General features: G+C 53.6%; 3 protein-coding genes and 1 non-coding gene across 7 annotated transcripts; 3 read left to right on the forward strand and 1 right to left on the reverse strand.

The window, feature by feature from the left end:
- VPS37D (VPS37D subunit of ESCRT-I) lies at window positions 1–3,931 on the forward strand. Its single transcript, XM_043559858.1, has 4 exons — window positions 1–184; window positions 1,525–1,696; window positions 2,167–2,249; window positions 2,849–3,931. Exons 1-4 carry the CDS (start codon window positions 47–49, stop codon window positions 3,209–3,211), a joined length of 756 nt encoding a protein of 251 aa, XP_043415793.1. The 5' UTR covers window positions 1–46; the 3' UTR covers window positions 3,212–3,931.
- An 831-nt stretch (window positions 3,932–4,762) lies between these two features.
- Window positions 4,763–23,778, forward strand: BUD23 (BUD23 rRNA methyltransferase and ribosome maturation factor). Of its 4 annotated transcripts, XM_043561307.1 has the most exons (13): window positions 4,763–4,775; window positions 11,691–11,765; window positions 11,863–11,900; window positions 13,214–13,309; window positions 13,402–13,484; window positions 13,583–13,679; window positions 16,270–16,366; window positions 17,430–17,480; window positions 18,151–18,236; window positions 18,432–18,477; window positions 18,645–18,703; window positions 23,291–23,380; window positions 23,524–23,778. In XM_043561307.1, the coding sequence occupies exons 2-13, from the start codon at window positions 11,718–11,720 to the stop codon at window positions 23,576–23,578; spliced, it is 846 nt and encodes a 281-aa protein (XP_043417242.1). In that variant the 5' UTR covers window positions 4,763–4,775; window positions 11,691–11,717; the 3' UTR covers window positions 23,579–23,778. The 4 variants fall into 4 exon arrangements, with proteins under 4 accessions (XP_043417242.1, XP_043417243.1, XP_043417244.1 ...); XM_043561308.1 differs by lacking the exons at window positions 4,763–4,775; window positions 23,524–23,778 and adding an exon at window positions 22,544–22,653 and having other exon boundaries at window positions 11,685–11,765; window positions 23,291–23,385; XM_043561309.1 differs by lacking the exons at window positions 4,763–4,775; window positions 23,291–23,380; window positions 23,524–23,778 and adding exons at window positions 22,544–22,653; window positions 22,742–23,283 and having other exon boundaries at window positions 11,685–11,765.
- Window positions 8,655–11,568, reverse strand: DNAJC30 (DnaJ heat shock protein family (Hsp40) member C30). Its single transcript, XM_043561311.1, has one exon. The coding sequence runs from the start codon at window positions 11,508–11,510 to the stop codon at window positions 10,830–10,832; it is 681 nt and encodes a 226-aa protein (XP_043417246.1). The 5' UTR covers window positions 11,511–11,568; the 3' UTR covers window positions 8,655–10,829.
- Window positions 22,698–22,828, forward strand: LOC122472120. Its single transcript, XR_006294368.1, has one exon.
- Window positions 23,779–24,181: the final 403 nt, after the last annotated feature.

A 24,181-nucleotide genomic window follows, 5' to 3' on the forward strand; every position in this document is an offset into this window, starting at 1 on the left:
CGAGCGGGCCGAGCCAGCAGCCGAGCTGGGGGCGCGGGCGGGCGGCATGTACCGGGCCCGGGCGGCGCGGGCGGGGCCGGAGCCCGGCAGCCCGGGGCGCTTTGGGATCCTCAGCACCGGGCAGCTCCGGGACCTGCTTCAGGATGAGCCCAAGCTGGACCGGATCGTGCGGCTCAGCAGGAAGGTAGCGCGGGGGGCGCGGGCGGGGGGCGCGGGGGACGGGCCGCGGCCTGCCGGACCTACCGACCGACCAAAGGGCCGCGCGGGCCGGGCCGCGGGGCCGCGGGAACCTGGCACGTCCGAGTGGGCCCCGCGGAGTCGCCCCCGGGGGAGGGGGCGCCCGGAGCCGGCCTGGGGCGGGTGGGGCGCCGGAGACCCAGGGAGGCGCCCGTGCACCCCCGGGATGGCCGCGAGGCGTGTCCTCCAGCGGATGCTCCGGGGAGGTGTGTTCCGGGGACAGGGGGCGGCTGTGTTGTGGGGGGCCCTGTCTCGCACACCCACGTTCAGTAGGGCCAAAAAGGGGAGGCGCCTTCTAGAGGGAGAACTAGGGGCCTGTTTGACACCTGGGGGGACCTCTGGGAGGGCGTCCGCATTCTAGGGGTGCAAGAGGGGGCTTTGTGTCTTCCGCTGGGGAGGGGTACTGGAAGCTGAGGCGTGTATTCCATAGGCCACCATAAGAGAAAGTTGTATATTTCACAGGAGATAGGCCCGGGCTGCTTGTCTGTGGGGGGCAGAAAGGGAAAGTGTATGTTGGAGGGAGGCGGACAGGAGGGGCATGTGCATCCTATAGGGGACAGATGGAGGGTAGTGCGTTCTCCAGGGGCAGGGAGGGGGGCTTGGCCCTCCGAGAAACAGAAGGAAAAAGCATCCTCCGGAGCCAGGAGAGAAAGGGGGTCTGCTTTCTGCAAGAGAAGGAAAGCTGGGAGCAGGTGCTGGGGATCAGGGAGGAAAAGGGGGTGTGTATTCCTTGGGGTGTGGGGATTCCACTGGAGGGCAGAAGGAGGGGTGCGAAGGAAAGAGAGGGTGGCTTGAGGGGGGTATCATGCAGGGACAGGGCCAAGACATCCCTCTGGAGAGTAAGAGCAGGGGGGAGTGTTTTCGGCACAAACACCTGAGGAGGAAGCAGACAAAGGCCTGGAATAAGAGGAAAGCTGCCCATGCATGGAAAATGGGACAGAGGAGGGCGGGGGACTCCTTAGGGACCTGAGCAGACATATTAATTGAAAAATTAAAAATTAACTAACATTTGTGGAGGCGGTCATCGTTTTCCTCACTTGGTCTCACAACAACCCCACAAGGTAGATGTTTTTAGCTTACTTTGTGTGAGAGGAAACTGAGGCCCAGAGAGGGACCTCAAGGCAAAGCTCCGTCCAGGCCTCTCCCAGTCCCTCCACCTGTTAGTCCGCCATCCTGAAGGCTGGGGCGCCTTCGGCTTGGCCCTTGGGCCCTGTTACCCCTGGGGTGGCAGGAGGTGGACGTGGGCAGATTCCCTGAGCGGGCCTCTTGGTTCTTCTGTGCCGGCAGTTCCAGGGCCTGCAGCTGGAGCGCGAGGCATGCCTGGCCTCCAACCACGCGCTAGCCAAGGAGAACCTGGCATTGCGGCCCCGCCTGGAGATGGGCCGGGCTGCCCTCGCCATCAAGTACCAGGAGCTTCGAGAGGTGGCCGAGAGCTGTGCGGACAAGCTGCAGCGACTGGGTGAGGGACATCTGGGAGAACTGGCTGTGGCGGGGGGCAGCTGGCCATCCGGCTGGTTGGCCTTGGGGAGGTGCTAGGCTCTGAAGGGCAGGACGTGGGCAGACCTCTTCCCTGGACGAGGCTTAGGGGTCCTCCTCCTGGAAGACTGAGTTGGGGAAGTGAGCAGTAAATGAGTAGAACTGGGGGCCCTGAGTAGGGGAAGGAAAGTGGCCTGGGGTGCCCCAGGGGACACAGCCCCTGCTTCCTCTTTTGCACTAGGACGGGGACAGAACCCTGGGAGGGGGGGAGGTTCACAAACTGATCCCATGGGCAGTACACAGATAAGGACACTGAGGCTCCAGCGAGAGGCATAGAGTCACACACAGGGTCAGTGAGTGTCAGGATCGGGCCCTGGGGCTCTGGCCTGTCTGTCCTAGGCCATGGGTCCCGAAGGCAGGAGCTATTTACTGTGGTCCCTCTGTGGCCTTCAGAGGAGAGCATGCATCGCTGGAGCCCCCACTGCGCACTGGGCTGGCTGCAGGCAGAGCTGGAAGAAGCTGAGCAGGAAGCTGAGGTGAGGGGAGGGGCCGCTGCGCCTGGGGACAGGGTGGGAGACCCAAACTATCATCACCCCCCCCTCCTTCATTCTTACATGGTAGGGTTGAGAGCCCCTCCTCCAGGAAGCCCACCTGGAGTGCCTGGCCCCGAGGAGAGCCCCGCTACACTGCTGTCCGCATTGGACGGCAAGGCTCATTCTCACCACCTGTGACTGTCTCAGTGTAGGACAGTGTAGACTGGGTCCCCCGAGGAGCTGGGACAGACTTCTCCAAGCTTGCCCGGTTGGGAGCGCAGTGCTGAGTTGAAGGAGGTAGGGGAGGAGGGGCCTTGGCCCTGGACTTGATGAGAGACACCTAAGTTTAAGTGTGTCACCATCTCTGATTCTGCCTCGTCTTCCGCCCAGTAGGTCTGGTGACAGTGAGGAAACCAAGGCTTGAGAGTAGAGGACATGTGTCCGCTGTCCCTCAGCTAGCCCCAGGCAGGCTCAGGCCACAACTCGGGCGCCTCATCTCCCAGCTGCGGGGTGGTGGCCCCTGGGAGAGATTCGGGGAGGCGGGGAGGGAGGGCGGTCTCCGGGGGTGCGCTTCTCACAGGGGCTCGGCCCTCCCACCCCAGGAGCAGATGGAGCAGCTGCTGCTGGGGGAGCAGAGCCTGGAGGCCTTCCTGCCCGCCTTCCAGCGCGGCCGCGCCCTGGCCCACCTGCGGCGGACCCAGGCGGAGAAGCTGCAGGAGCTGCTGCGGCGCCGGGAGCGGTCTGCCCAGCCAGCCCCCACCGCTGCCGCGGACCCCCCCAGACCCTTCCCCGCCGCGGCCGTCCCGCCCACCGGGGCCGCCCGGGGGCCGCCGGCAGTGCCCCGGAGCCTGCCCCCCTTGGACTCCCGCCCCGTGCCCCCCCTGAAGGGCTCCCCCGGGTGCCCCCTGGGCCCGGCCCCTCTGCTGAGCCCTCGGCCCTCGCAGCCGGAGCCCCCCCACCGGTAGGATCCGGCGTACGGCCCCCCGGTGGGGGGCCCAGAGAAACTTGATCTGTGGCTCCTCCTCCTCCCCCACTGCCTGGGTGGGGGGAGGGGCAGGCCCCTCCCCCTGGCCTCAGGCAGTCCCCGGCCCTGGAGGCTGAGCTGGGGAGGAGGGTCACCTGGAAGTTGCCCAGAGAGCGGGCCGGAGGTGGGGTGGGCAGGGTGTCTCTGGCGCTGAGGAAACTCTGCCTTTTTTTCTTCCCCGGCTGGGGCCTCCCGGGTAATGGGCCAGCCCCAGTGAAAGGACTTTCTGCCTGGGCGCCTGGAAAGGTGCCTGCTTCCCCCCCGGGGACCCTGCCCAGGGGGCCGAAGCACCCTACCACTCCACTGGGCTGGCACAACGGGCGCCGGAGCGCCTTCCATCGCGTCCTGCTCCTACCTTTCCCCAGTTCTGGGGCCCACAGCCTAGGAGCCAGGTGGTCAGACCCCAGCTGCGGGGCCGGGGACACCATGGCCCTGGGGCTACTCTGTGCCCCACTCATGCTCCGGTCGCTGGGGCAAGGTAGGCCAGGGGCTCCTGACCTGCACAGATGAGAGTGGGCCATCCCCAGGAAAGACCATTCTGTATTTTTCTGTCCCCGTCTCCTTAGAATGGAACCTTTTTGAGGGCAGGTCCTTGTCTTTGTATGTTCTGTCCCCAGCCCCACCTCCCAGGGGCCGTCAATAAATGTGATGATGAGGATGACGATGCTGCCCGACTCGTCTCTGCTCCCTCAACCAGCCGCTCTGCCTCTGCCTTGCAGCTTCCACACCGGAGTTCCTGTGCTTCCTCCTCTTGAGATGCCCTCCTTTCCTTTCTGCCTGTCCAAAGCCTAGCTCCTTCAGGTCCAGCACTGCTGCTGCCTCTTCCGTGAAGCCTTCTCTGATTACTGAGTGGGAGTCTTTCCTAACTCTTAACTTCCCAGCACTTCTGGCCAGAAGCACACTCTGCTCCACCTCTGTTCTCCCAGCCGCCTCACCTGTATGCACCTTCTCCTCCTGGGCTGCCTGTAAGCCCAGTCAGGATGGTGCCTGCTCCTGCTCTGGCCTGCCAGATGACCACCTCCGCTGAGGAATGGAGGGCTTCTATAAGGCTGAAGGTATTGGTCTTCAGCCAGGGTGAATACTAGGTGACCAGCTTGGCTGATGAGTGTGGGGCAAGAAGTTAGGAGAGCAGAAACAGGCTGTGGATCAGCTTAGGTCAAGTCTAATGAGATGAAGTTTGGCAGGGAGGCATGGAAGGTCCTGCAAACAAGAGGGGGCAGAGTGCTGTAGAAGCGAGTGTGATCTTGGTCCATGTTAATAGGGATAGAACCGTCTAGAAAGAGTAAAGTATTGGGTTGGCTCTGCTTTTCACCGAAGTTTTACACTATAAGAGGGACCGAGCCACCAAACTACCGCCTTTGGTCTCCTCAGAATGTCCCTAGTGTGTATGATGAGAAAGAGGATTGGGACTAAATCCCGTGATGAGTAGTTGAAGCATCTGGCTACAAGTGAGACAGTTAGCCTCTGAATCTCCAAGGGCTAGAGATGTAGAGCTGGAGGTCAGAGTCAAGACCAATGGTGGAAACCACAGGAAGAATGAGGACCAACCACAAAGATGTGTGAGCAGTACCCCAGTGACTGCTTGATGGGAGTTTTAGAGATGTAAGCAATGGCTGGAGGGACTGGCTCATTTGAGCCTTCTAGAGCCCTTCAAGTGCAGGCAGGCAGAGGTATCCCTGCCAGGGGCCCAGCCAAAGCACACACAGATAGTGCTCACTTGAGAAGCTCTACCCTACACTGGCCTTGGTTCCCCTACTGTCCTTGCTGCCAGCACTTGAACTGCTGGGGGCTGAGGGACACTGGAACCACCAGGTACCTGCCTGAGATGACAGAAGACTGAACAACTTTGGAAGACCTCCCACATTCTCAGCACAGCCTAGGGCAAGGTGGGCCCCCCTTGTCTTGGCTTTCCATTCCTGGTCCAGCTTCCAGGGTTGTTCGTTTGCAACCAAAAGGAGAAAAGGAGCTAAGACTGGGCATGCCTGAATCCTCCTCCACTATTGTGAATTGGGGAGAAGCCTCTAGAAGGCACAGGCTAATGTCCGCAGCCTAGTAGCTCAGCCTCCCCTCCCGAGGGCTGGTAAGTAGAAACAGGAATGACCCAAGGGAGGATCTGAGAGGGGAAGTGTGTTAATGTTGATGTCTTTTCAAAAGTCTTACACACCCCTTACCTCCCTCAAAGGGTTCAAACCCAGTTTTAGAAGGGGTACGGAACGAGGTTCTTTGGTGTTCAGCTCCAGCATAAGACTTGAGGCAGGTGGGTACAGATACTGACAGAGTAGAGTGGGCTCAGTTCTGGGCCATGGTAAAGTCTTAGAGTTGGATGGTTAATTAAACCTCATTAAGCCCCCTGCTTGAAAGTACATGGAATGTTCTGGAAGGCTCTGGAAGGTTCCAGGTGGTCTGTGCACTCTCTGCTGCCAGACAACTTTTGAACTTTCTGTTGTGGGGTTCCCGGCACCCAGGGAATGTTCCTGGCTGCTGCACTCCTCTTTGAGAGAGTACGAACTTGAGAATCTAAATCAAGCGGCCCATGAGAAAGGTCTCACCTATTACAGACCACCAGTGCTTTCACAAACCAAAAAGAAAAAATTGTCCAAAGAACAATTTTTATCTCTTTTTGATAAAAACAATTTCCAGGGGTACCTGGGTGGCTCAGTCGGTTAAGTGTCTGATACTTGACTTTGGCTCAGGTCGTGATCTGATGGTTCATGAATTCGAGCCCTGTGCGGAACCCGCTTGGAGTTTTCTCTCTCTTCTCTCAAAATAAACTTACACACACACACACACACACACACACACACACACACACACAACACAGGAGTTCCCACCATTTAAGAAAGTCTGTTATGTGCATATCCTTGTTTGGGAATCACTAGCTTTTGAGTATTTTCCTAAGCTTCCCTCCTTCTCCAATATAAAACATAATACCATTTTTTGAGCCAATCAAGACTTACTGAACTGAGCAGGCCTGAACCAGAGTGGGCTCAAATCTTTACCACTGAACTGTGGTGTGGTCACTGCAAAGCCACGGCTAAGAACTTGCCCCTGACCTCTAAGTCTAGAGAGAATCAAATGGTTTTTAAGAGACCAAGTTGGACTCGCTGCTGGTTTATCCCAACTTATATACGAGGATTTTATACAAAAGATTGAGTGCCAGTGCAGGAATTGACGTTACTGTACCAAAGGACCTCTGGCTTTGTCTAGGACCTTGGCCATTGCTGTAGACTTCTCAAAAGATTCTTCTTGTCCCGCAATGAAAATAAGGTTTACACTCTGCCTCCCCGCTTAAGTGTGAGCTCTCAAAACAACATATGATGTAGCCCAGGGATCTGCAAACTCAAATGTCTGCCAGGGCTAGGAAGGGTCACAGAGGTGCAAAGCAGTCCATTTCCACAAAGAAATACAGCCTCCCTCATTTTTTTTTGAAATGCATGGTTCTTTTTTTTTTCTCCATCTCGACAGACATGGAATATAGACACTTCTCTATTATGAGCAAAATGTCCAAGTGTGTAGATCAAGGCCTTTTACATTTCCTGTCTGCTGGTGGGAACACAGTGAAATGGGGGGCTATGTCCTGTCTCAAAGGCAAATGTTACAGTTTCTCCCACGTGGTAGTACACTCGAGTATGTGTGTGAGGGCAATGGCAGCATGTTTTCTCATTTTTTTGAGACAAGTCAGAATTCTAGATTTTTATACAGTCTCCCAAGATTTGAAAGTTGGCTAAAGTTTTTTTAAGACACTGTGCCAACCACAGCCAAACACTGTGTGCAGGTTGGCTATGTGGCCTGTGACCCACAAATCTCAGCCTCTCCTTGGTCCTCCTGAAACAGGCTTTCTTTTGTTTAGTAGCAGCCCCCTCCCAGGACTGAGGGCGTGAACGCTGAAGGGGCCAAAGCAGGATGGAAAGGCAAACACACCTCAAGTCTGGTTAGAGGACCCCAGGTTTGGACAGGCTTAAGAGATGGTGGTGAGATGGCTAGATCGTGAGTGACGCTATGACCTCATAGCAAATGGTGAAGAGGAGTTCTCTGCACCTGCTTCTTGGGCACAACAGCACCGAGTATTCTCAGTATTTGCAAGTTCAGAGGACCAGACTCAGGTCACTCTCATCCTCAGAGGGACCCTCAACTGCTTTGTACAAACCCTATGGCCACCGAGGCCACAAGCTGGGCCTGAGAACCAAGGCACTGAGCACAGGTGAGGCGGGCCTTCTCCTATGATCCTGATCATAGGCAGGTGACAGTGTGTGACCTTGTCACCAGCTGAGGAACTGAGAGGAGGCAAAGACCAGGATAGAGCGCACTTATCTAGTGCACTGAATTCGAGACAGTGGACTGAAGTAACACCACCACTTACCAGCTGTCCTGTTTCAGCCTTTCTTCCTGGGATCTGGTGACCTTCCAGGAAGGTCCGAGATACACACCCCTTCCCCCATCCCCACCGTCATTTGCCCAAAAGGGAGTATGATGGCCACTCACTTGGGTTCCATCCTTGGCACCTCAGCTGTTGGCTGTAAGGACTATATACACGTGTATAAAAATGACCAGAGAGGCCACACACCGGCCTAAGGTAGGCTCTTCTTCCTCATCTTGGCTCACGCTGGGATCACTATGGAAGGCAAGGTGTGCCGAGTGAACGAAATGCCAGAACTTCAGAGGGGAAGCAAAGAATCCTGCTCCCTCAGCACTGGGATCTGTAACAGATCATTTCACCCGGCAATAAACAAAATGCGACAAAGGGAAAAGCTTGGCTCAGGAGAAACGAAGTCCTGATCCAGTCCAAAGACGGTATACAACATACAGTTGCCTCCACAACCTGACTCCTGGCTTGTCGGCCGGGTCTCCCCATTTAGGCCTTGTGTGTGCTGCTCACCCAGCCTGATACTGTACTCGCAACCCCATCCCCACCCCAGGGAACACAGCCCAAGGCAGGCTGGGCTGCTCTGGTCCACCTCCCGTCCTAGGTCCAAACCTTCAAGGGAGTTTTGTTTTAGTTTGTGATCAAAAGGAGAAAAGGGAGTCAAGTTGAGCGTGTCTGAGCCTTCTTCCATTATTAGGAAATGGGGAGCAGCCCCTAGAAGGCAGGGGATGATGTCCACGGCCTGGTTCAGTCTCTCCTCTGCAGAGCAGGTAAAAAACTGAGAAAAGAACGACCTATGACGATCCTCGGGCGTGGGGGATAGGTGGGAAGGGGTCTGAGGGTCCTTCAAAAATCCTCCTACACATCTCCCCTTCCATAAAGAGCCCAAACTCCATTTTAGGGAGAGTACAGAGTAGGAACTTAAGAGTTCAGCTTGGGGCTAAGAAAAACCTGAGGTAGGCAAGAAGGCACTGTTAAATATAGTGTGAACCTGGTCCTACGCCTAAGGAGAGGCTTACAGTTGGATATTAACAAACTTTATTGACTACCCTGCTCAGAGTTGCATGGAATGTTCCAGAAGTTCCACAGGGTCTGCCCCTTCCTCCAGTCTTCTGTAACTTTCTATCCTTCTCCATGTTCTGGAGCCCCAGGGAATGTTCACCGAGAGAAAACAAACTTGAGGTCTACGTTAAGGAGCCCATGAGAAAGGGCCCAGCAATTTACAGACCACGAGTGCTTTTATAAACCAACCCAAAAGAACCCCAATCCTTTTTGATAGAAACTTTGATAGAACCTTGCCCCAAATAATGCCAACAGCTTGGCTGAGAATCACTAGTTTCTGTGCATTTTGCTAAGCTTAACATTACTTGTTGTTTGGATTTCGAAAAGAACTTGTTTTCCAAATATGAAACATAATAACATTAAATGTTCTTTTCAAAAGTACATACACCCCTCCCCCCAAACCAAGGCTAGCTGAGCTCACCAAGCCTGAATCCAAGCAGGCTCAAATCCTTACCACTGAATCGTACAGTCACTGCAGCCCCTGACCTCCAAGGCTGGAGGGAATCAAATGGTTTCCAAGACACCAGTTTGAACTAGCTGTGGGCTTATCCTAATTACAAGGATTTCACATGAAAGACTGAATGCAGGATTTCTTACTCATATATCCAAGCACCTCTGGCTTTGTTTAGAACTTACACTCACTTCTGTCCTCACCCTTGTGGTAGATCTCTCTTGTAAAGGCTTCCCTAGCTCGCAGCTTTACACTTAGGCCCCATGCATTAATGCTTAAGCACCTAAAATCTTACAGCCAATACATGTACCACGCGCAGGGACTCAGAGTTGACAGCCTGACTTCTACAGCTCTTGCTAAGCGATGACCAACTGCTTAGAAAGAGAGAGAGGAGCGCCTGGGTGGCTCAGTGGGTTAACCGTCCGACTCCTGACTTTGGCTAAGATCATGATTTCACAGTCCTGGGATGGAGTCCCACATCGGGCTCCGGGCTGAACATGGAGCCTGCTTAAGATTTTCTCTCCCTCCCTCTCTGCCCCTCTCCCCGGCTCACACATGTGCTCTTAAAATAAATATTAAAAAAAAAAAAAACAAAAAAAAGAAAAACAGAGAGAGAGGGAGAGAGAGAAAGCCTCAGCCAGCTCTGAATAAAGAAATCTGTTTCCACCACAAGCCTCTTGTCCCTTGTACTACCGTATACCCTAAACTCAAGCAGCCAGGTTTCAAGGACTTGGCTTGTGGGGCTAAACAAGAGGACAGGCCACATTCAAGCGACTCAGTGTCCCAGCTGGCCGCTCTATCTCTGGGAGGGGATGGGCTGCACAGTTAGCAATGGGGCTGGCTGGCAAAGGAATGACCAAGAGACAGGCATACTGAACTGTCCCAAGGATAAACCTAACTCTATCACATCATGTTTTAATCAATGAGCCCATTAGAACTGTAGATAATAAAGTGTGACAGGCCTCAAGAGAGCAAATGATTTGTTCCTCCGCTGTCATGCCCACAGAGTAATTTCTCCAAGGTCATACACATTAGATAAGTGTGGGCACAGGAACACTCAATTCCTTATGCTCCACGACCTTGCTCTCCCACTCCCACATGCCATCAACAGAAAAGGGAGTGGGGTCTGGGGCTGATCATACAAGAATGGCAAGGTTTCCAAAGATCACAGTCTTACGTCAGGTCTCACCTGTGGCTGGGGAACTCACAGAAAGACAAGGTTCGTACAACCCCACAATTTTTCTTTTGGCAGCCAACAATTGGTCACATTACACGGTTCAAGGTTACACAGGAGCCCCACCGTACAAGCGCGGGGCAGGAGCAGACAATTGTTGCTCAGAGCTTTACAATAAAGCCCGAGCAAGTGTTCCAGAAGCTGACATCAGGAAGGCAACCTCTGGAAGCAGGCACCCAAGGGACTCCAGAAAACCCTTCACTCTCGGGCTTTTGGGACTCTTCTTCTTGGGGCCTCTTTCTTGGGCATCGAGAAGCCTTCTTTTCTGGACCGTAGGGGAGGGAAGCGTACGTGGACGGCTAAGCTGGGCGGGCGGGGAACAGGAGGGGGAGAGCAGTTTCTCCGGACCCCCGCAGAGGTAGACTATGGAAGGCAAAGGGTTCAAGAACACCGGAAAGGCCATTTTCTCGGGGCTGGCGGGGGGCTGCTCCCTTTCTTCCTCTCTCCTTTTAAAAACGAAAGCCCATGATGATGAAGACCGTGAGGAGAAGGAAGACAAAGGTCGCGTCTCGGGTATCGTCCCAGTGGAAGCCCTTCTTGGCCCGGTCCTCCTGCTGTTTGCGTAGGGCCTCTCGCCGGGCCCTGAGGCGCCGTTCACGCTCCAGCTGTTCTCCGTAGTGAGCTTGGTAGAAGGCGTCAAAGTCGAACATGGTGCGGTTGCCGCCCGCGGTGGCCTGACCGCGGCCGTGGGCCTGAGACGCAGGGGGCGGGGGGCGGGGCGAGCCGGTGTCGCGGACCGGCGCCTTGGGGGGCCGCACGCCAGGTCCGCGCAGGTCCTCGTCGCTGAGCAGGCCGCGGTCATACTTGCGACGCAGGGTGGCACTGCCCAGCACCACGTAGGCCTGGGAGATGCGCGTGAAGCGCTCGGCAGCCTCGGCGCTCCCCGAGTTGCGGTCCGGGTGGTAGAGGAAGCTCTGCCGGTAGTAGGCCGCCTTGATTTGCGCCTGCGTGGCTGTGGTGGGCACGCCGAGCAGTTCATAGAGCGCCGTGCGCGAGTATGGGCCGTCGCCCTGGGAATAAGTCCTCCCTTCTAGGCCCAGGCCGGAACCCGGGCTCTGTGGAGCGCCCCGGGCCAGCCACAACCCCCACAGCAACCGCCGTGGCCACCTCAGATCGCGCTTGGTTGCCATCTTGAACGGGCCATGCGGGCGGTGCGAGACTAACTGGCCAATGGGAAGCGCGCGTTGTTCGCAGCGCGTCGGCCCTCTAGCCAATCGAGTAAAAAGGGAGGCGGGGAGAAAGGTGGAGCATGCGTATTTTTGGGCGGGAGCGGGGCCGAAGACATAAAAGCCGGGTTCCCGGAACACTAGCGTGAGTCTCGCGGCTGAGGCGTGGGGATGGCGTTCCGCGGGAAGAGACCGGAGCACGGCGGGCCCCCGGAGCTGGTGAGGCTTGCGGCTCGCGCGCGTCCTTCTCTCCTCCATTTAAGGCCCTCGCGTCTTGATTCCTTCTATACTACTCTTCTCTTTTTCTTTCCCGCAGTTTTATGACAAGAATGAAGCCCGGAAATACGTGCGCAAGTAAGGGGAGCCTAGATGTTGCGCGGCGTCGGGGTTCGGGGGCCGGCAAGTTACCCTGATAGCTGGCGCTATTTGGAAAGCACGCAAGAGTTTGGGGTGTTGGGGAAGGAAGGGACCCGGATTGATCCTATTTTTTACGGTGGGAAAGTCAACTTTTGAGTAAGTCTCGGAACCGTCTGGGCCTCGGTGAACTTAGCATTAAAATGGAGGTGAATCATGCGTACTTTCTCTAGGGGGTTCTCAAAGTTTCATGTGACAGCTTGTTTGAAGCATGCGGTAAAATCGGCAGGGGCGGTGGATACGTGTAGGGGGGTCAGTGCTGTTGAGGGGGAGGAAGTAGTATTCCCAGAATGCTGTGTGTCCCTGTTTGCATTATCATTAAGGTCTTATGACAAGTGGTGTAGAATCTGAATTTTAGGGGGGGAGTTAACTTGTGTTAACCATAGAGTCATTTAACAGGTGAAGGCTAGAACAGGGACTTCCAAGCCTGCTCTCTCTGATACCACTACTCTAGAGATAACTCTTCTCCACTTTTCCATTCAAATTAGAGTCCAAGACCAAGGCCAGCAGAAATCTCTGATCCGGTTGTCATTATGTAGCAACATAAGCTTTTTTCCCAGCTGCAGAATTCAGTGCGATTCTTCCTCTTGATCTTGGGAAAGGCAGAGAACACCAAAGATCGGTTTTGTTAAGAGGCAGTATTCTCTTGAAGTAATGTTTGGTCTGAGTGACTTACTGTGAAGAAAATGTTAGCATTTTACCTATTGAATGTTGATGATGTGTTGAAATGCTATTTGGAGCATATCGGGTTAAGATATATTACCAGGATTATTGGGTTGGGTAAACTATTACAATTAATTTTAGCATTTAATTTTAATCATGGCACTAAGAAAGTCCCACGTGGCTTGTGTTATATTTTTCTTGGGTAGCAACTGCTATGGATTTTTGTTGTACCTTGTTGAGCTTTATACAGGAGAGTAACTATGGTGGGCAATTTTTCCAGAAAACGTGTTTTTAAGTAATAAACATATCAGAATCACATGGAGTTGAAAATAGGCAATAGTTAGTCATTAGCTAAGCGATTTATTCCCTTCACATCAGTTTTGCAGCTGGCAAAGTTGTAATTTGTGTCGCAAAATAACTTGTTGCTGTATTACATGGGCTTTGGGGGTCGCTCTTAAATAGGTGTAGTTGGGTATGGTGACTGGGACGGTACCACAGGGTGATTGTGCCTTGTTCTCTTTCTCTTCTTTTGCTCTGAGCAATGTTTTAGCCCAGAACTCCTTTATCACTTGTGTTTTCTGCCTTCCCAGCTCACGGATGATTGATGTCCAGACCAAGATGGCTGGGCGCGCATTGGAGCTCCTTTGTCTGCCCGAGGGTCAGCCCTGTTACCTGTTGGATATTGGGTGAGATCCTGGGGCCTAGTTCAGCTTGTCCAGGTGGAGGAGTGTCTTTCCTGCTCACACTATTGAGTTCCTGTTTTTATTGTGTCTTCCAGATGTGGTTCTGGGCTGAGTGGAGATTATCTCTCGGATGAGGGGCACTATTGGGTGGGCATCGACATCAGCCCTGCCATGCTGGGTAAGTATGTGCTACTTAGCATTGGAGCAGACTACGCTTCATGAGTACGGAGCAGCTACGCGTCGTCGGTTTTCCTGACGTATTATCGTCCAATGTAGATGCGGCCTTGGACCGAGACACTGAGGGAGACTTGCTTCTGGGGGACATGGGCCAGGGCATTCCCTTCAAACCAGGCACCTTTGATGGTTGTATCAGGTAAGAGTCTTCAGTTCCTGCTTTTAGTCCTGCAGGTCAGTGCTTCCTAAACTGGTTGTGCAGAGTTACACAGGAGACTTAGAAATACACATCCCTGGTTAGAGCAGTGTCCCCAATTACGCATTTTTTGTATTTTGAAACTGTCTACTCCTTTGATCATCTTGCGCTGCCAGGTTCAGGTACCACTGGTATAGATTATAGATTCTCTGTGCTTTGTTGGAGGGTGGTGGAGAGGTGGCTTCTTACACCTCTAGGAGCCATCTTGTGGGCCCCAGCAGCCATCTTGTTTCCTTCTTTTTGACTAACTGTAATGGAGAGTGGTCCGGGATTTGCCAGTTTCTTCAGTGGCTTAGTCCTTTTTGGGTTGTCTGGGTTAAGTTTTGAGCCTTTACGTAGTATTTCGATAACATCTTAGAACGTTGAAGTGACTGTTAGAAACGTGAAGTTGTTCTTTGTGTCCTGTGGTAAATTGTTGATTATTTGGTGTATTCTCTGTTCTCTTTGTTGATGGGGTGGAGGGTATGGGACAGGGGAAGAAGTCAGCTTTAATCCTATGATTGTGGGTTGAGCATTAGGGATCTGGGTAAGCAGTAAAAATGTAGATTTGAAGATTTTCTTCTAGGGTAAGGGATTAGTTTACATCTGGGAACAAGAGTGGGGGAAATCATTTCAAGGAAAGCAATTGCTTTTTAGTAACGGTTGAGTGAGATTGTTCTAAGCTGCAGCAAACCAAAGGCCGGTGATACGGTCTGTATGTTTTAGGAGTAAGTAGTCACTTTTTATTTGTTTTTGAGAGGAGAGAGAGTATGGCAAACTTACTACTTTTTTTTTTTAGCATTTGTTATATGTAAGACATGGTACAAGGTGCTGCGAGGTTTGTGGAAATACAACACAGTCCTTTCTTTTAATTTTTTTTTAATGTTTATTTTTGAGACAGAGAGACAGAGTGCAAGTGGGGGAGGGGCAGAAAGAGAGGGAGACACAGAATCCAAAACAGGCTCCAGGCTCTGAGCTGTCACCACAGAGCCCGATGCGGGGCTCGAACCCACGAACCGTGAGATCATGACCTGAGCCGAAGTCAGATGCTCAACCAACTGAGCCACCCAGGCGCCCCCCTTTCTTTTAATTTTTAACTCTTTGTGGTGTGTCAGGTGCTGTAAGACATGGGCCATACAGCTAAACATGAGGTTGAGTGTCGGGTGTGACCAGAGTTGTGGGACCCACCAGAGCGGTGAAGAAAAGCTAGAGAGCACGGGGAAGCCTTGAGGAGGAGGAGGGGCTGGGGTTGTGCCTTGAAGGCTCAGAGGAACTTGGATAGTCCTGGGACTGGGGATGGGGCTCTGAGGGAAGGAACAGTGTGAACAAAGGCACAGAAGTGCCCAGGGAAAGGAACCTGATAGATTGTGGGAAAGACCAGAGGTGTTTTTTTAAGTTTGTTTATTGAGAGAGAGAGCATGCATGCAGGTGCATGCAAGGAAAGGAGGGACAGAGAGAGGGAGAGAGAGAATCCCACATAGGCTCCTCCAAGCTGTCAGCACAGAGCCCGACTCCGGGGCCGATCTCAAGAGTTGGACACTTAACCTACTGAGCCACCCAGGCACCTCAAGAATGAGAGCTTTTTAAATTCCATGCTGAGAAGTTTGAGCTTTATTCAGTAATTGATGGGAAGCTAGGGAGTAACCAGATCAGAGCTGTATTTTGGGAAGATTATTGAGAGGAGAGGAGAGGGGCATCTGGGTGGCTTGGTTGGTTGAGGGGCCGACTCTTGATTTCGGCTTAGGTCGTGATACCATGGTTGTGGGGCTAACCCCCGTGTCGGGCTCTATGCTGAGCATTGAGCCTACTTAAGATTCATTCTCTCTCTCTCTCTCTCTCTCTGTCGCTCTCTCTGCCCCTATTCCCCTGCTAGCTTGCATGTGCTCCCCCACTCCTTCAAATTAAAAAAAAAAAAAGGAAAAGAAAGGAGAGATTAGTTAGGTTTTTGAAGCAAGCTGGAGGTGGTGATGAGTGCTGACCAGGAGAGTGGTAGAGGAAGGTAAAACCTGGGAGAGGCAGTTGGACAGACAAGTGGGGTTTGGGCTTCCATTCATGTGTGTACACAGCAGTGAAGGGGGAAACACCTGAGTGGAGTACATAATAGTTGCTTGAGGGTTTTAAATCTGGGGATGGTGAAGACACAGGTACAGTTGAAGGAACCGAATGAAGAGGAGAATAAGTGAATGAGTGCCTTTGTGTACATACTATAAAGGGGTTTTCCCTTGATTAGAGGAAGGGAATGAAGGGGTAGGTGGCAGAGAGCCTTGACACACTGAGTAATTTTAAATTTGAGATGCATGGAGAAACAAGGTTGAGAAAATACTGGTTTAGATTGGCTACAAGGAAGCTGATGCCAACCTTCTCTCTACTCTCCTCCATCCGGTATTCTAGAATGGTGACCTGGAGTGGATCTGCACAGGCCCAGAAAGAGAGTTATAGGCAGGAGGGTTTCACCTGGGGCTCAAGGATTGTGTGTGGTGTTAGAGTCTTGAAGAGGCTGGAGAGAGCAGTGCATGTTGGTACTTGTCCTGACTGGGGTCCTTTCCTTTCTCAGCATTTCTGCTGTCCAGTGGCTCTGTAATGCAAATAAGAAGTCTGACATCCCTGCCAAGCGCCTATACTGCTTTTTTTCTTCTCTTTACTCTGTGCTGGTGAGTATGAGATCGTCTCCCAGTCTGGGCTGGCCGCTTCTCCCTTCTACAGGCAGTAATGGAGTAGGAGGTTTCCCAGGGGAAAGCCATTCAAATGGTACTGCATGGGGTGGCAGGACCTTATCATGGTTCTCCTGTCTTGGCCTAAAGAGAGAGCTTGGTGGTCTGACACTCCCTAATGAAATGGCAGAAGATGGTGGTGTCTGAGACTGATCACAGTTCCTGTGTCTGGCTGCACTAAATTTTAATCGGAAGTTGGTGTCGGGGCACGGACTCCACGGAGTGAGGACAGAGACCTCATGTCCAGGGCATGCAGAGTGCTTACATCCTGTGACTCCCACCCTCCCTCTCCCCTACTGCTGATGCTCAGATGGGGTGCAGGAGGGTTATTTATCACAGACAGAGCCTTCAATAGCTTTTTATTTTTGTAACTGATGGTGTTGATTTCAGTTGTTTAATAGGATCAATTGATAGTTTGAGATTTTAAGTCCTAAAAATGAGTTCTTTTCCTTTTTGGAACAGGCCAGGTATATCTGGGTTCTTAATCACCTCGCTTCATCCCTGGTTTTCCTAGAATGGGTTGTTTCTTGTGGATGGTTGGCTGTCCTTGTGTGTTACGTGGTTTCTGTTGCACACACACACACTGGGGTTAATCTGAGGTTCTAACGGCCTTTGTGTTTGCCTTTCTGTGGAAGTGGTTTTCCCTTCTATGTTCAGCCAGCTCCCCGTTACAGTCAGGATTCTGCCCAAGTGTTCCTCAGAGAGAGGCCTTCCTTGAGCCAAAAGTAAACCCAATAGTCTCCTGTCACTTACCATTCCTTTGTCCTGATTTGGTTTTCTTCTTGGCACTAAGTCACCACCATGTATTAGCTGCCTTTCTCACTGCAACGGGCCTTCAAGAGTTCAGGCGCTCTCTGTTTTGTTCACGGCTACATCCCCAGCCCTGAGAACAGGGTCACGTGCACAGTGGGATTTCAGATATTTAGTGAACGAGGAAGAGAGAAGTGTTGGGCCCTGAGCCCATGGTATGTTTGTAGGAGAGTGATGTTTCTGTTGCTTATAGGTCCGTGGAGCCCGGGCTGTCCTGCAGCTGTATCCTGAGAACTCTGAGCAGGTGAGCGCCTTGGCTACTGGAGGTGCAGGGGAGGGGGAGAGACCCAGAACAGGTAAGCTGTCCTGTGCCTCCCTCACCTGCCCTCTTGCTGTTGGGAGGTGACGGAACAAGGAAATTGTTGCTGACTGGTGGGAAAAGTAGGGAGCGAGTACCTGAGGGAGAGGTTTCTGCGGGGTAGGATAGGACCTGTGTGTTCTCTCGGCTGATCTGTGGTATTACAATTATGAGGATGTGTCTGATTTCTGTAACCAAATGAATGGCAGTGGGGGGAGGATTTGATAGGATGGCAACAGCTGTCTTCTGTGGTGGGTCACGCCATGGGGATGAGGAGATATAGGTGCAGACCCTGATAGACCAGTGGTGAGCTGTCCCCGGCCCCTAACTTGAAGGAGTTGGTTTCCTGAATGGTGGCCTTTCATTCCTGAGATGGGAGCAGGGAGACGGGTCCCTGGGCTAGAAAAGTGAGAACCAGGGGAGTTGCCGTTCCAGCCTGCACTTTCCTGTGTATACGCCTTTTGGGGACTCAGAATTGGGAACAGTTTGATGAAGACCTTCAGCTCTCCTGGGTAGGGTCCACCCTGGCGGGCAGACTGGCTTCTCGAAAGGAGTGGAGCGGAAGCTGTCTGCTCCCCCAGTCTCCCTGCCTGACTCGCTGCCGTTTTCTTCTCAGTTGGAGCTGATCACGATCCAGGCCACCAAGGCTGGGTTCACTGGTGGCGTGGTGGTGGATTTCCCCAACAGCGCCAAGGCAAAGAAGTGAGTGCTGGGGGCTAGTGTATTGTCCGCGTTGAGCGGAGAGGGTGTTGGGGGTGATGAGTGGGCCAGAGGAGTGCTCGGCTGGGTCACCGGGGCTTACACATTCTGCACCTGTTCCTGGGAAGGAGTTTGGAGACTTGTACCTGTGCGTGGCTTTATGAGCCCAGCCCTCACTCTGTACTTTTCTGGTTTCAGGTTCTACCTCTGTTTGTTTTCTGGGCCTTCGACCTTTCTGCCAAAGGTGAGGGATCCAGAGTTTGCAGGCTCGTGTCCTTTAGATTCCCTTCTTGTGGGGCTGGGCCTGGTACCTGTTGGAAGGACTCAGGCCTGGATGGCCTGACCTTCTGGGGTGGGGCAGGTGGGTTGAGAGATCTCCGGGTTGATCTAAGAGCACGCTGGTCCCCGCAGGCCCTGACCGAAACTACTGATGAAGAGGAGGCCACGGAGTCTGCGTTCACGAGTGAGAGGTAAGCAGTTGTCACCCCTGCCTGGAGTGCGGGGGCTTGCTTCTGCCGGGGTCGTCCTACGTGGCTCTCTGCTTGCACCAGGTCTCTGAGGTTCAAGTGTGGCAGTGACACCAGGGTGGTAACAGTGGGGAACCCTGTGGGCCTGTGCCCGCTCCTGCCTCAGGCTGGGCAGCAGGGGCCCTTCTGGATGTCTGTGGACAGCCACGCAACCATCTTTCATTCCTCTCTCTGCCTTCCCTATTGCCAGGACTGCCGGGTTGTCTCCTCCCTCCCCGAGGCTGCCTCCGCCACCTGCACCCTGGCCTCTGTCCCCTCTTGGCTCTTCCTCCCCACTCCCGTGTCCTCATGTTTACTCTCCTGGGTCATTCCCTCAGTTTGCAGAGACCCTGTTTCTTCTGTCTTCTCCCTAAGGGCCCTAACTCCCCCCGCTGTGCCCCCTCGTGCATGGGCTTCCCTCTGGGTCACATCTCACGTGTGCCGCTTGCTCCACCACACCATTCTCTCACTCCTCTCTGCTCCCACCTCCGTCTCCTCATGGATTGCTTTTCTCAAGGCCACGCCAGCCTCTGTCTTGCCAAATCTGTGGCTGCTTCTCAGTCCGCTTTCTCTCTTGTCCTCCTCTTAACCTGCCTGTTCCTCGGGCACTGACGACAGCCAGCCACTCCCTCGATGCTTTTCCCAGTTCGGCCTCCTGCCTGCCATCCTGGTTTTGTCCTCAGCTTGCTGGCTGTTCTTTCTCCGAGCACTCTGGGGCCCAGCCCGGACCCTTTCTCTCTCTGCTGCCTTAATCACCAACTCCAGGTTTGTTGCTTTGGGTTTATGCCTATGGTCTCAACCTCACCTCCATTTTCCTAACTGCCTCCTAAGTATCCATACTTAGGCTTCCCACAAGTATTGGGAACAAAACCCAGCTCTTGTTTTTCACACCAAGACTGCCTTCCTCTGTCCTTCCCCACACAGTCATTCTTGTCTTTCTTACCTCACATCTGACCAGTCCTCTGTGTCTGTCCGGGTGACAGCCAGTCCCCTCCCCTGGTCTGAACCCCCACTGTCCTTGCCTGGAGTGTGGAAGTTGCGGCACTGGCTTCCTTCCACTTTGCCTCTTTGAATCGATTTTCTGCACAGCAGCAAGGTGAATTCTTTCTTTTTCCTTTAATTTTTGAGAAAGGGAAATCACACGTTGCCATTTATCTGTTCCGGTATCCTTCGTGAGTTCTCCTTACCCTTTATTTTCCTTACCACCTTTCACTGTTCTGAATCCTGTGTGTGTGTGTGTTTGCTTGCTGGCTCCCCAGCCAGAAGGGGGACTTGGGCTCTGCTGGTGTGTCCCTGATCCCAGAGTAGGGTCTTATTGTTAGTGAAAGGTTTCTGGTGTTTGCTGACTGGATAATTGATGGTAAGGCAGTGAAGGAGGTTATTTATTTCTTAGTTCTGGTTGATGTGAGTGAGAAGCCTGAAGACTTTTTTTTTTTTTTTTTTTTCAACGTTTATTTATTTTTGGGACAGAGAGAGACAGAGCATGAACGGGGGAGGGGCAGAGAGAGAGGGAGACACAGAATCGGAAACAGGCTCCAGGCTCTGAGCCATCAGCCCAGAGCCTGACGTGGGGCTCGAACTCACGGACCGCGAGATCGTGACCTGGCTGAAGTCGGACGCTTAACCGACTGTGCCACCCAGGCACCCCAAAGACTTTTAAGACGTTTAAGGGGAAAAATGCGCAGAAAATAGGTCAGGAAGGCCACAGGTGGTAAAGATCACAAGTGTGTTCCTTGTGTCCACTACAGAGTGGAGCCCCCTGACCTCCCCACGGTCATCTCTGTTAGCTTCCTCAGCCCGTGTTCCCCGTGGGGATTTGCGGGCCGGTGGGGGGGGGGGGCTCTCCTAGATGTTTTCTGCTCTAAGGCGCCCACCACTTGCTCCCAGTGAGTGGCGCCCTCTCCCACCTCACAGAGGATGTGCACGTGGTTCATCCCCCTCCACCCACCATAGAATCCCTCTTGTCCTCATACTGGGGTCTACAGACGACATGTGCTAACTGTAAACTTAGGTAAGCGTCCGTTTCTCGGCTGTTCAGCGAGGGGATAATGCCAGCACCCGGGCGGCGTGTGGAGGAGCAGAGCGCGTGTGTGTGGGCAGACCCGGCACGGGCCTGTCTTCCTGGCTCTGTGGGCACTCGCTCTGTGGGTCCTCAGCTCGGGGGGTGGGGGGGCAGGGGGCTGTTGTCCTTTGGGAGGATGATCTGGCCTTCTCGTGTTCTTGTCATTTTGTCTAATCATTCTTTTTTTTTTTTTTTTTTTTTTTTTTTTTAATTAACGTTTTATTTATTTTTGAGACAGGGAGAGACAGAGCATGAACAGGGGAGGGTCAGAGAGAGGGAGACACAGAATCTGAAACAGGCTCCAGGCTCTGAGCTGTCAGCACAGAGCCTGACGCGGGGCTCGAACTCACAGACCGCGAGATCATGACCTGAGCCGAAGTCGGCCGCTTAACCGACTGAGCCACCCAGGCGCCCCTTTGTCTAATCATTCTTGTCAGTCTCTGACTCTCTCTGTGACTCGGTCCACCTGTGGCATTTGCCACTACTGCCCAACTTCCTTCTTGGCACCTTTGGTCTGGGGCCCTCGCTCACTGCCCCCACCTGCTGCTCTTAATCTGCCCCCATGACTCTTTCCCATCATTATTTCTATGGCTCCCAGCTTGCCACCCAGCTTGTCCTTCCTTACAGACCCTTGATCATTAGTCCTATACTTCCAGCCCCCTGTTGGCAGCTGCCTCCTGCTTTGCACTTGGTGCCTCAGACTCCTGCCCCCTGGTTGTGGGCATTCTTAATGTTTCTTTCATGCACCACTGCCTGTACGTGCTGAAGTGTCTAGATCACATTGTCTCACTTCTTTGTTGTGAAACCTCATTGGCCGCCCACTGCTTACTGAAGGGAGAGCACACTCCTTGCCTGTATTCACACCTCCGTGAACTGGCCCAGCCAAGTGAGATTGAGATTTTTTTCTTTTTAAAATTTTTTCATGTGTTTTTACTCAGTTTTGAGAGAAAGCATGAACAGTGGAGGGGCACAGAGAGAGGGGGACAAAGGATCCAAAGCAGGCTCTGCACTGACAGCAGCCAGCCTAATGTGGGGCTCAAACTCACAAACCGCAAGATGATGACCTGAGCTGAAGTCAGACACTGAAGCGACTGAGCCACCCAGGCGCCCTTAACTTTCTATTTTAGAGGAAGGAGAGAGCGTGTGAGCAGGGGAGAGGGGCAGAGGGGAGAGAGAGATTCTTAAGCAGGATTCATGCTGAGTTCAGAGCCTGACACGGAGCTTGATCCCACGAACCACGAGATCATGACTTGAACCAAAATCAAGTCAGATGCTCAACCGACCGAGCCCCTGAGTTTTTTTCGTTTTTAATGATTCTGACTTTTATTCTTAGGTCAGAACAGATGAGAAGTAGCTGCAAACATGGTCTGTGCTGGAATCCGGCCTGCACTGGCCCTCATGCAAGGAGGGAACTTGTGCTTTGGACCCTCAGGATCTCACTTGGACCCCTCCCCTTCTCTCGCCTGGCACCCGGGACTCTTGTTCCCTAACTCTCCCTCGGTCCTTTCAGTGCTGCACCCTTGCGTGGTTCTTCTGGTCTCACTGCCACCCCACCTTCGGCCTGCAGAAATGCCCGCTTATCTCAGCAGCCTTCTTGTTTTTCGCAGACTCTGCTTTTCCTTTCCGTGTCATTCCCTCAGTAGCTGCTGGGTCTCTGCACTCGCTTTGCCTGGTGTGGCTGGTCCCTGCCCTGGCCCAGTCGTGGGCTCTTCAAGGGCCAGCCTGGTTCGTATCTGCCGTAGGACATCCATGGGTCCGGCGCTCAGGTGCTCAGGAAATGGTTGTTACTCAAATGGCGAGCGGCCCTCCGTGGCAGGAATTATGCTGGAAATCGTTTGAGCCCAGCTGCCAGGTGGGGATGTGGTTTAGGGACAAAAGGCTTCTCCCTGTTCCCAGGGCCTCTCTCCCATGGGGCTGTGAGGGGTCCCTTTTCTCCTCAGCCAGGGCTGGAGGCCAACATCAGTGCTTGAGGATCCTTGTCGCGGCTGCCGTGAGCTGACAGCCTTGTTTTCCTGCCTCAGACATCTGTCGTTGCTGGGAACCCCCACTTGGTCTATGCCAGGCACGCCGACCCCGCAGCCGGACTAGGGTCCGAAGTCGGCAGCACTGGGCATCGGGCCTCTGGCTGTCGTTGGCAGTGCCAGGCTCTCAAGGGCTGACCCTGGCCTGTGTTGCCCTAAAAGTAGCTCGGCCCCGCTGCCTGCCCGGCAGGCAGCACCTAACAAGGGAACACACCTAAACAGGTGGTTACTGCCCCAAAGATGCCCGTGAGGGAGCGGGGCCTCTCACCTCCCGCTCTTCTACCAGACAACTGCTTTGGCCCCAGGGGATATCACTGGGGGAGGAGAGGTGTCCAGAAGCAGGGACTTCCGTGGCAGGGGCATCGGAGGCCGCCTGCCTCGGGGAGGACCACTATTTTTCCCTGCGTGGACTAGCTTGAGTGCCACGTGGGTTCCACCCGTGCCCTCAGAGCTGTGTTTCCCGCATAGGATCCAGCGCAGGATGGCGAGGCGCGGGGTGGTGAGGAAGAGCCGTGAGTGGGTGCTGGAGAAGAAGGAGCGCCGCAGGCGGCAGGGCAAGTGAGTACCTGGGCTGGGGACAGGCTGGGGATGGGGGAGGGGGCGGTCTGTGGCCACCAAGGGATCGCCTGCACTTGAAAGCGTCCCTGAGGTAGGTCCTTTGTTCTTTTTTCTGAGACCGCCCCCTTGTCTCCTTGCCACAGGGAGGTCAGACCCGACACCCAATACACCGGCCGCAAGCGCAAGCCCCGCTTCTAAGCCGTTCGCGCCACGTAACCGGGCAGCTCGGGTCTGCGCAGTTGCAAGCGGGCAGTTTTCTCTGTCGAAGTGCCTACTTGCATCCGCTGACAAAACATTGTTTTAGAAATGTTTTCAAGTTCTAACCGTTTTTCTTTACTAACAAAAGTTCTAAAAGCATCTTATTTTGTTCTGAAAGCAATAAACCACTTTCTGTGGAACTGTGGCTCTGGCATTTTCTAGCTCTGGGATCCTGAACAAATCTCGAGTTTCTCCGAGTACTTGATTCCCCTGATCCAAAAGAGGCTCGAAGAACTTGAGTGTATGAAAAGCACCCTATTTTAACCTACAAGGAACACAGGTAGATTGAATTTGGGTCTGTTTATTCCAGCACTAGGCAAATTTGGGAAAAATGGGTGGGGTCAAAGTATCCGTGGGACCCACTGTTCTGAGGCCACCGCCCAGCCTCTGGTTGTCCCCCAGTCTGAAGGCGGCATCCAGCCAGGGCCTGGGCTGACCTTTGGCCCTGAGCTACACCAACTGCTGATTGGCCCGCACTCGGTTGCCTTTGGGTGTGTCTCCTGTCCGATTATTAGTGGTCAGGAGAGCAGGCAAGCCTGCCCT

Source organism: Prionailurus bengalensis, chromosome E3 (assembly GCF_016509475.1).
Source record: "Prionailurus bengalensis isolate Pbe53 chromosome E3, Fcat_Pben_1.1_paternal_pri, whole genome shotgun sequence".
NCBI classification, from domain to species: domain Eukaryota; kingdom Metazoa; phylum Chordata; class Mammalia; order Carnivora; family Felidae; genus Prionailurus; species Prionailurus bengalensis.